We start from the raw sequence: 12,205 nt of genomic DNA, 5'->3' as shown, positions 1-12,205 counted from the left end.
TAAAAAATTTATATATATATATATATATATATATATATATATATATATATATATAATGAAAAAAATTGTTAATTTCTTCAATAGGCATTAGAAAATGACTTACAATGCACATATTTATATTTGAATGTTATGTTAAATATTGTATATTAATTTAATTGAGGCTAACTAAATATTGTATAACTATACACACATGTCTGCTTTTGTTAATATTTGCCCTCTTTCGAGTTATTTCTCACCTAAAAGTGAAACCCCTCTCTATTCAGTGCATATATCGTGTAATAACCTTCGTTTACGACTAATTGTTGCAAGAAAATTCACATCCCGCTGAAAGAGTAGTCTATAATATCTACTTGATTGCTTCAAGAACTGTGTACCTAAGATTCAACGACGAGGCATTCGTTTGATCTAGTTCTTTCTTTTAGTATCCACTATATTCCAGTAAGGAGGCAATTAATTTTTTTCTCTCTCACCGTGTGCTTTCTCTCTTACTCTCTTTTATTACATGGCGGTACATCTGCAGATCTACATATTATTTCTCGTGTCTGCTGCATTTTTTCTCGTCCCATCTCATTCTCGTCCCTTCTGCGTGAAATTTTTTTCCGCGAGAAACGTTTAAAATATATTTACAAAGCCCAACGACTAAAGTCAAGTAAACTCGAGTAAATTTCTGATGCTTAACCAACGTGTTCGCGCGTCGTTAAATCTACTCGACTACATCTGGCCGCGTTATCGAAAAATCCTTTTTACACTTTCCGACCACCATTCGAATGCAATGTCACTTTAATAGGCGTAATGCCGGTTGCATCATAGGCACACCGAGGCGCGAAAGCGCGAGAGTACCGGCTAAAAGCAATTTGCAGCTTTTATGAATCCATATAGCCTCGCTTTCATGACTCTTTCGTACAAAAAATAATTAATTTAAAATAATTTAAAAAATGTAAATTGAAATAAAAATCTAAATACTACGCTCGCTAAAGTAATATAAGCTGATTTGGATAGAATGATTATGGTTGTATTATTAAACGTTCGATTATCTTATAATGGAAAATGGTCGACGCTTAAATTCACAAATACGAGCCGCACTCTTAGCATATAAAAATATAAAATAAAAATACAATATTAAAAAATTAATTGAATTAATAAATATATATCACATACACATACATTTCTAAATTATCTATATAAAATTTGATAGAATATTCTAATACAATATAATTTTGTATAGAATATAAAATATTATTTTACTAAAAACTATTTTTATATTTTCTCTTAAAAGAATTATATATATGAGATTGTGCGTTGATCTATCAAATTGGCTAGATAATGCTTGAATACTTATTTTCGGTTTGAGATCTAGAAAAAAAATAATTAGTACCATTCCATTTTCGATTACATATACGTAACTTTTTTCTACTACGAAAAGAATAGGATGAGAGTCGCAATTAAGGAAACTTTAATCGAAATTCGAGATTTAGATTAAAAAGTTGTCCCGCTTGAATTCCATTGTGCCAATGTGAGTCAATAAATGAAGTTCCACGGAGAGAACTGCATTCCTTAATAATGCGAGAGCCAGCCATATGCATGAAATATTCATCATTCACATGTTGACTACATTAATTCTTGTCTTGTTCTCACTTTGGATTCCATCTTCGATGTTGCTCGAAATATGGCTTATGAATGATATAGGAAATTGCAAAAGGACAAATCTCACGACTGCAATATCTGGAAAGCAAAATGTGTTTCGCATACTCTACAAATACGCAAATGACTGCTTCGATTATGTAAAAAGTTTGATGCTTCTATTGCGCTGACTTCGCTCGGAGAATAATATTCTGCGGAAATTCTACAAGCGTGTTCTTCTACAAGCAAAAATATCGCAAAAATTTTATTGCATAAATTTTAAAATTTTATCTCTCTTCATGAAAACGTTGCAATAATAATTTCTGATTTTTTAAATCTCCTTCTCTCGCCCTCTCTTTCTCTTTCTCTTCTCTTTAATCATAATGTAGCAGAAAAATTATTTTATACACATCCAAGCTTTTTACTGTAACGGAAAAAAAAACCGGAAATGTTACTGGAAAAAGGGAAAAAAAACTTTCATCATATGGAAAACGATAACGTAAAAGCACTTTGCTGATTATATATGTTAATGCCAATTAATGGATCGATCGGAACTCATTACGGTGTAAAAGAGGCAACGACTCTCTTGCGATGCAACGAATTTTATTCAGGAATGTTTGAGTAATTTTTTTCTCGTATTCATCGCATATTGAAAATGTGGATTTGCTTTCGATCTATAACAAACAAAATATATATATACAAATATTACGTGATTGTAATTTTATATTTCCGATATTCCAAGCATTGTTAGATTGTGCGATATCGTAACATAAGTAAAATGTGAAAGATAACATGTGATATATTCCTTCAAACAACGTTTTCGATGAGTCGATACTGTCGATCTGTGATAACCGAAATGTCGAAAGTTTTGTCGACTCATAAACGTACCCTACCATCTCTCGAGGAGAGTGGTTTAGATTTATGTCCGCGCCGAATGAATCGCGCTATGAATTCTTCCGATTGCCATTTCGTGGATAACGAATGCTCTACTTCGAAGATAAAATGTCCTATTTACGTGACTTTACAAGCTGTTTATACGGTGTAGAAAACTTTTGTTTTATTCGAGTTACTTTAGAAAAAGAGAGAGAAACAGAAAAAGCCATTAGGAACGTGAAAAGTCTTGTTCTTTCTTCCTTAAGTAAATTGGCGAGAATAACTGTCATAAATTTTCACGTAAAGACTTTTATAAGCAGCTAAATTTTAAATTCATTTATCGAATACAGTTTTTCGATAAATCATTAATTTTTTTACAAACGTGTTTCGGATATTTTTCACATGACGCTAACGATGATCGTTAGATTAATTTTTAACACATATTAATTTTTTTTCTTTGCAGTGCAAAATAATTATTATTACGCATACAGAAATGTCGTCATGTTACAAGTATCATCGCATTGTTTTACATTAAAATGGCTGTCATTTCTTCTTTTTGTCTCTGTGAAGATTCAAATTTCACGGCTCGAAAATCGTTTGTCCAACTTATCAGTGCCGTGTCTTCTACTTGCGCGTGTTACGGTTTGCCGAAACGTTGCACCGCCTGCAGCTTTCGAGTTGTAGCAAGAGCTTTCACGGCTCAACACGATTCGGTACAAAGGTATTATCTCGCTCACATTCTCCGTCTCTCACTCTCAAACCATCGACAAAATTCTCTGAGCTATTGTTAGAATGCACGAGCAACTTCCACGAGCAAGATTATTTCCCTGGGAACCGGTACTTGGAAAATTATCATGTCGCCGCCAGCGTTATTGCAGTATTACCCCTACAATAATTTCATTGCGTCTCGCGTAGAGCGAAATGGTACTCTGAATAGATCTCTATTCACTCCTTTCCCATTGCAGACGAATTGTGTTGAATCGCGGGAGAACGTTGAGTGTAATGATAATAACACCTACCTTGCGTAATTATAATTTCCAAGAAAATGGATGTTTATATATACCCTCGATTATTATTAAAAATAGACGCAATAATTAAATAATTTATTTCCATAATTTAATACATATTGCCGTGTAGCATATTTTTATTAATTGTTTTTATATCTCTGTTTCAGATTCTACTCTCAAAATCGAAGTTCAATCTGATAAAGCAGACAAGAGAAAGTTCTTGAAACTGTTATCCGGCAAAATAATCTTGGATCGTGCGCGCGGCAAATGATTGACAGAATGATATCAACGTCACGTACGTTATCCTCGTCAATAAAACAAACTTTAGTTATGTCAATATCTCCGTCGTTATTTCCTGACAGAATATTAAGAAGATATCTGTAATCCAATCTAGATAAAATAAAGTCCTGCTGCGATTAATTACATTATGTAATAAAGATCGGTGCAAAAAATTGTTCGAGAGCAAGGTGTGCAGTCAAGTGTTTTTCTATTCTTTTTGTTCGCTCTCTAAGAATTCCCATTCACGTTTTTAATTCCAAAAAGCAATGATGATGAATACAACGATGGACGTGATGGATTACGTTCAAAATTCAAGTTACAACTTAACGCACGATATAGGCCAAAATTGCGAGGCTGAATTGCCAATCATCGCTCTGGTCAATCAGATTCTCTACTCTATTGTCTGCATCGTCGGACTTCTCGGGAATACTTTGGTCATTTATGTTGTCCTACGCTTCTCGAAGATGCAAACAGTGACAAACATGTACATCGTAAACTTGGCGATCGCGGACGAGTGCTTCCTGATAGGTATACCGTTCTTAGTGACGACAATCAGTTTGCGTAGCTGGATCTTCGGTAAGATCATGTGCAAAGCATACATGACCACGACAAGTATTAATCAGTTCACCAGCAGCATCTTTTTGTTTATTATGAGCGCCGATCGTTATATCGCTGTATGCCACCCGATATCATCCCCGAAGATGCGCACGCCGTTTATCTCCAGAGTAGTCTCGCTTACTGCCTGGGCCACCAGCGCTCTCTTCATGGTCCCGGTATTCCTTTACGCGAACGCCATGGAATCTCCGGAAGGTGTTGTCAGTTGTAATATTTATTGGCCCAACGATCGCGGCGGTCAGACCTCTTTCACCCTTTACACCCTCATCCTAGGCTTCGCCGTTCCCTTGGTTCTTATACTGATCTTTTACTTCCTCGTGATCAAAAAGCTACGCACGGTGGGGCCGAAAAACAAATCGAAGGAAAAGAAACGATCGCACCGAAAGGTCACCAAGCTGGTGCTAACAGTGATCACTGTGTATGTATTCTGCTGGTTACCCTACTGGGTCACCCAAGTGGCGTTGATATATACCCCGCCGAAGCAATGTCAGACCAGCATCTCTATTACCAGCTTCCTCCTAGCTGGTTTTCTCAGCTACAGCAATAGTGCAATGAATCCAATTCTGTACGCTTTCCTCAGCGACAACTTCAAGAAGAGCTTCCTAAAGGCGTGCACCTGTGCGGCCGGCAAAGATGTAAACGCGGCGCTGCACATCGAGAACAGCGTGTTTCCAAGAAGGAACAAGACCAACGTCGATAGACTTCAGTCTAACCGGGTGGTTACCTCCGGACAGTCCAGGATAGAACTCGAGGACGAAGACGCGGAGAGAGGTTTACTCATCAGCAAAACCTCTACCACCACAGTGACCATGACCTCACGATCGAACATCACGGTTAGCAGCGAGCCCAGAGATCTGGCACAGAGGGATAAGGATCTAATTAAGAACGGTGCACAATTAACTCTGTTGACGCAGGTTTAAAGCTCTCCCTCCCGATCGGACATCACCGCGATTCCAAAACGAGAGCACTCCATTGTCCGTTGGAAATGATAGACCGATTATCTCCTTGCTGAATCCTGATTGTAGCGACGACATTTGTATCTAGTACGTATCTAGTACGTAGCGACGTAGTCGCTGGAATTAACTCTGTTGACGCAGGTTTAAAGCTCTCCCTCCCGATCGGACATCACCGCGATTCCAAAACGAGAGCACTCCATTGTCCGTTGGAAATGATAGACCGATTATCTCCTTGCTGAATCCTGATTGTAGCGACGACATTCGTATCTATTGCGCTGTTCACGAAAATGGAGAATCAGGGTCAAATGCAATGGTAAAAAATTACTAAAGATGCGTCGGCTTGTCAGTGATGTGACATCGACGAGTGATTTCACAGTGCTAGCGTGATCCGAAATTCTTTGTCGAATGCCGACGTAGTCGCTGGATATGAATAGAAAGAAACACGAAGAAGCTGCGCTTCGCATGGATATTGAATTCTTGGTGCTATTTGTTTCGACACAACAATTAACCGAATAATTTGAAAGTCATTGATGTTATAGTTTAGAAAAATTTGTATGAATCAACGCGAGACATATTTTAGAATCTACATTATTGCGAAAATGAGGGGATAGAACTTAAATATTTTTTCGTAAAAATGATTTCTCTAAATACAACACACAATCGTTGTACCTGACTGTTGTTTGTCACGACATATATATTATAATATTACTTTAATCTTAAGTACAATATATATATATATGTATAAAATACGAAGATTATCTTAAAACGCGAAGACACTGCGCTCAATTCTAAATGCAACGATTGTCTAACCGATATATTCTTTTGCGATAGACGGGATGAACGTTTTTCTTTATCTAGTAAACAATGTATCACTGGACCGAACATAAGAGCTCATGATCGATGATTTTCTCATTTCTCATGACAAACATTCGAAAACACAAAAAATCGAGGTTGTCAAAAAAGTTGCGACTACATCCGCCTGGATATTGATCTATGAATACTTATGAAAAAAGTTTTTGTTAGATTTTGTGATGATTTATCCACATTTCAAAACGGCAATGCGTGTGTAATGTTTCGAGTAGCAGTAAAATATAATTGTATAACTATAATATTGTGTAGGTAGCTAAGAATATTTATTAAAAAACGATTCAGCATCACGTAAACTATTGGCATTTATTATAATAATTATTAACGCAGGTTGTATGACAAATAACTGATAAATCTTTGCCAAGATACAAACAAATGATCTATTTTACTAGTGCACCGTGCCAAAATTAAATACTGATTCGCATAAAGCAACACACCATAAAGAAAGGACGTTCCTATCGGCGAACAATTACAGAACTCAAGGCAGAACCGCAAGTAGATTTCCAAAGACGAAAAACTTTCTCGATTCAGTGTTACGAGGCCTAACAATCTTTCCGAAATGTTCCCCTTTCGGAAGAAAAATGATATTGCTCTCTTGAGATTCGCATCTCATCACCTCTCCTTCTATTTCCCCGTTTAATGTCCTATTCCATTGTTTTCTTTTCACTCAGCAAAAAGAACAATAAGATCAGTACTACGATAGTATCGCTGTAATCACAATACAAGCGGTATATTTTATATAAGCCGTGTGTCTCTTTTCACAGAATTACTCTTGCCTCTTATTAATTCATCTACGCTCATGGAACAGAGAATCGTAGAAGATAAAATTCTCGATATTGTGCAATTCATGATAAAAGACGACAACGTATCATGTGTCGTATTTCGAAAAGTAGCATTCTGTCAAAGTTTATAGCGAGTACATGCATGATTTCATAGAACATTCGGATAATATCGGATAAAAATTGTCGACAATATTTTAAGCAAATCAACACTGAAATATTTATTGAAGCAAACTTGTGGACATTGTTGATTTATGAAATTTAACGCTGCGAATAATTTAATAAATTGTACTATTTATCAATAATGTCAGTTAAATACACATCGATTTTTTATAATTATCTGCATTTAATGGAAAAATGTGATTTTCTTAAAATTAGCACATAAATTAAATTAACTTTTCATCGCGTTTATATCATCATTAATACTGTTTATATATAATTTTTATATGAGATTTTTTTATCATTTTTATAACTTCCTCATTTACATACCTTTAAATTTATCAATCTTTTTAATGAGAGATTATTGACATGATCAATTGAGACTTATTAATAATTATTACTATAATTAATTCAATTAATAGTAATTACTTAAATTAATAGCAAAAATTTATGCCTAAAAAATACGAAGATATTTACACAATATAAAACATACAGAAATGAAGTGAGAATTGTGTTCACACATGATAGATTTTTTTTTCATAACGCAAATAATTTAAATTGAGACATAAAAATTATTCAAAAAATGTACTCGCGGTGGATTATCATATTACATGATATTTTCCATAAGCTGGAGAACTCGTAAACTAGATGAGAGGTGTGCTGATTGCTAGCACGTCTGTGTACTCACTCTTCAATCACCATATCTTTTGATCAGCCCTTCCCTTCTATTTCATTTCTTTGTACATTAAGATTCTATCCAATTCAAGATTACATCCCATTCCATAAAAATCGCACGCGCACAAGAAAAATATTCAGTAAAATGCTGTCTTGCGGCGTAGAAAATATATATCTTTTCTAAGATATATATTTTAACTACGCTGCATAAATACACACATACACACACATTGTAAAAAATGCATTTTATAATATCAACATTGTAATAAATCTTTTAACCGATAATTATTAACTAATTTATGTTATATTTTGATGATTTATTTTAAATCATAATGATTTATAAAAATATTAAGCGCAATGAGCAAAATTATATTTTTTATAAGAAACAATTTGTAAGTAACATGTGTATTTTTCTCTTAATACATATATTGCAAGCTTTAATATCAATCATGATCTCGTGAAAATATAAGAGATAAATGTCTAATATAATTAAGACGAGGTAGAATCTCTCTCTCTTTCTGCAATTTATTTATCGTCGACAATGAGAATGATAAATTGGGCGTCCGCATTCTATTCTATTTATTATAAGAAAAATCGATAAAATAGCTTGATAACTGAGAAAATTACACATGTTATCGGATAATTCCATCCATCTTGATGATCCATTGGCAACTGCCGTTTTTTCTATCATCTTACATCTGCTAATGTTACGGTTTCTCTGTCAAAAGATCTTTATTCGTTGCAATCTGCATATGCGTCCACTTTTGCAATAGACTTTTTAATAAATAAATAAATGACTTTTTATTTTACAATAATTCGACACATTGAAAAAAAGGAAGACGTTTTTTTATGTGATTCTGTGTAAATTAAATATTAGAAAACTAAGTACCGCGTAATATTCCTTTTGCTTTATGTCACAGTGTGTGATCTATCTAATTCTCAAAATACTTTATTATAACAAGCAATACATTGCAAGAGACACGTGGCCTAGGAATTGCCAAAGAAGCTATCTGATGTTTGCCATTAAATCAAGATATATAAATGCAATAGACTATATTAGAAGTTGTTTATTTTCTCGAAACTGAAAGTCAATGTAAGACTATACTAGAAGCTAAACTAAACCAACCTTCGACCAAAAAGACAAACTAAACTAAATGGCAGTTGCTTGAAAGCCGAAGCGTGAATAGTTTTTGAATTAACTTATATAAGCAAATTAAAATTAATGAGATTTAATGAATTAAACTTGAGAAGTATAAACAAAGAGGAAACTTTCTTCATCAGTTATAATCTTAAATGGTGTTTACTTTAATAAACTTAATGTTAAGTATATAACGATCGAGAGGTATTTAACATTAAATATTAAATATAAACTTGTGAAAAATCGTGATATTCAATTAAACTTTCGTGTTTGGAAACAATTATCTCCAAATGTTATCAGTTGACCAATGTCTGAGAACGTATAAGCTTTATAAAAGACTTCTGATATATTATGTAATCCGTGATTATAATTTAATATATATCAGCTATGATTTTGAACATGAATAATCAAATACCAAAAGGCTTAATTAGAAAATCGTGGAACATCGTCGATCGATATCTTAAACTTTAAATGGTAATCAGATTAATTGCCGGGCTTTACCATGGGCGTGCACCCATGGTAAATAAATTAACACACACAAGGACGTAAGATCATTATAAAGATCATTATAATAGATATTAAATTACTGCATAATTATGTCTATATGTATATGTGTATGTGTGTATATCCTTCTCTCTTCCTCTAACGCCTTATATTTATATCTCCAAATTGCTTATATTTTGGATGTTGCACGAATATATCTTTTTTTTTTTTTAATTCATATAAGTAATCCTTGTATAATAAAGCGTGATTTTATGTAAAACGTCATGGATAAAGATAATTAAGATTCAAGCACACCATCTTCAATTGTAACGAAAAATTGAAAATCATTGATCCACTAAATATTTCGCAAAATCCTTATTATTTCTGCTGAAAGAGAGAGAGATGTAACCTTCATGATTCCTTAGAGAGCTGTACACGAAATTTTAAATAGGCATATATATACAAAAAAAAACTGTACATATATCTATTTAAAATTTTAATCTAGATATTAAAAGAACAACGTGCGCACACATACCGTTATTTCTATATCTTGCCTTTAATTTCATATCAGATACAGACGATTGAATTTGTACGAAATCAAATGTACAATGGAAATTAGGCCATGAGCTTCATGTCTTCGTCGCACCTGGTTTCCTCGGCGAAGTTCATAATCCGACATCTTGGTCGACATGTTCGCCGGCGAGACCTCTCGCAAAAGCGGAACGCTACGTTAACTTTCTTAAACTTGCCATAGCAACGAGCCATAAACCTTGCCGTCTCTCACCCAAAGGGACTCCCCCTTACTTAAAACAACGGAACGAAAATGCGTCTTCACGCCAAAAGATAGCAAAAGAGACCCAGAAAGGAGCGAACGGAGAGTGGATCGGATGATTAAGGTGGAAGGTTTATTACCTAAAAAACAATTTCCCCCAAGAGCAATGATAAAGATTAACGTGCTATAAAGTTACCGCAATACGTGCAATGATCCCTGTGAATGTATGTGTTTCTGAACGTTATCGTTGACACGCTAGATTGACAAATTGGCTAATTTTGAATACAGTACACACGCGATTGCGTTGTGCAGGTGACGGATTGGATGTAGGCGGACGATATACGCGTCCACCGCTATACGTTTGCTCTGACAACGGCCGTTCGCTCTCCCTTTTCATTCCGTTCTTCCTTCGTATATATCTTAACGATCGTCTCTTTCATATCTTTTTTAAAAACTCTGTAATGATTTAAAAATAAAACGCGTCTGTTTACACGTCATAATGCGCGTCTACAAATAAGTTTTTCTTAGGAATCGGAGTCTTGTGAAAATAAATGCTTAATGTATGTGTGTATGTGTGTGTGTCTCAGTTGTAACGTTATATATAAAACATATTTTTTATTTTTACAATGTTTTCAATAATGTATTTTGTAACGTATATTTTTGAACTTTAATATTTTTTACAATATTTTATAATGTTAAAAAATTAACTACAAATTAATCCCCAAAATATCTGTTATTACAATTTTATCAATTTAATCTGGAAAACCTCGTATGCATCCGCTATAAAATTGATTTAGAATACTATCATCATGATCCGATTATACTCTCGACGTAAATGATCGAACACATTGAACATAAAAATAGAACGTAATATTCTTCAAACAACATATAAATCGTTTTTAATGCGACCAGATTCGAATCACCGGAAACGATCGGTATTGATGTGAAATATAAATTTTATCGTTGCGTATGATTTATAATGTTTCCGCGATAAATGTCCGAGATATTGCAGGAATTTCCGGGAATAATTAAGACGGAAAAAACATTGATATTAATTGTTACGATTACCACCTTCCATATAGTTCCTTTGTGCTATAATGAAGGCAATCATATGTGTAACAGTAAATTTATTAGAGTGAATTTATTAAGATTTTTTAATGGAAAAAGTAGCTTTTTTTAAATAAGCGTAATAATGATTAAAAATAAGAATAAATATTTAAATAAAATGTGTAATTTTATAATATTTTCTTTCTTTAGTGTAGCAAACTTTTATGTATTACTTCTCTCTCTTTTTTTCAATTAATTATCAAGTTTTTACTTGATTTAATCGATGTCATGAAGAAGCCATTCGTTAATTTATGATAGTAATGTCTTCCAAATTTCCAAACTAAATCAACTGTCTTTTCTCGTCGATTTTGCTGGATATTCTTCCATAATGTTCTTCCCCTGTTCTCGAGATTTCTCATTTAGATTCGCAGTGTATCGGGACTTATCGAATATCATCGGAAATGCGTGTCCCACGATAATAACGTGGACACAAAAATGAAGTTAGTAGGTCATCTTTTGTATTCATTCTCTTCAGCTTTTCTTGTCAGCTGATGTAGCTGAACAAAGCTTCCATTACTTATGATCGAGTCATAAAAAATAATCTCGAGAATTCGATTCATCGTGTCGCATCTCGTTGTGAATGGAAGAAGATATAACGCGCACGATAATATTGTTCGTGGCTTTAACATTAATTACATAAACATTAATTATCATGATGATGAAACCAATTAACTCGCAAAATCACGCCGTAGTGAACCACGTTTTAATGTTCGCCAATCGATTACACAGGTTTGCGAAGATTTAGCGCTTTTGATAAAAATGCGTCTTTTCGAATCATTTTTTTACACTAATTCCACATATCAAATTCGTTTTTTTCTCAACAGTTTTTGTGTCATTGTTTAATTTTGGTGATAATAATTTTTAATATTAATATT

At 33.8% G+C, this 12,205-nt stretch overlaps 1 protein-coding gene across 3 annotated transcripts in view; it reads left to right on the top strand.

Moving 5' to 3' along the window:
- LOC115244376 (somatostatin receptor type 2-like) overlaps positions 1-8,053 on the top strand; it is a 73,206-nt gene extending 65,153 nt beyond the window's left edge. For 2 of the 3 annotated variants that reach the window (XR_003885368.1, XR_003885367.1), the window contains exons 2-3: positions 3,668-5,426; positions 5,610-8,053. Coding sequence is in view for 1 of the 3 variants with exons in the window: in XM_029821970.1 (XP_029677830.1) it covers positions 4,046-5,308; positions 5,492-5,497 (1,269 nt within the window). In the remaining 2 variants the exon portion in view is untranslated. Of the gene's footprint in view, positions 1-3,667; positions 5,427-5,491 lie in introns of all 3 variants that reach the window. The other variant, XM_029821970.1, reaches the window with a different exon arrangement.
- The last annotated feature ends 4,152 nt before the right edge of the window (positions 8,054-12,205 follow it).

Source organism: Formica exsecta, unplaced genomic scaffold, assembly GCF_003651465.1.
Source record: "Formica exsecta isolate Colony F162 unplaced genomic scaffold, ASM365146v1 scaffold812, whole genome shotgun sequence".
Classification (NCBI taxonomy): domain Eukaryota; kingdom Metazoa; phylum Arthropoda; class Insecta; order Hymenoptera; family Formicidae; genus Formica; species Formica exsecta.
Note: the sequence above shows the minus strand (reverse complement) of the source record. Positions and strands in the feature narration are given on the sequence as shown.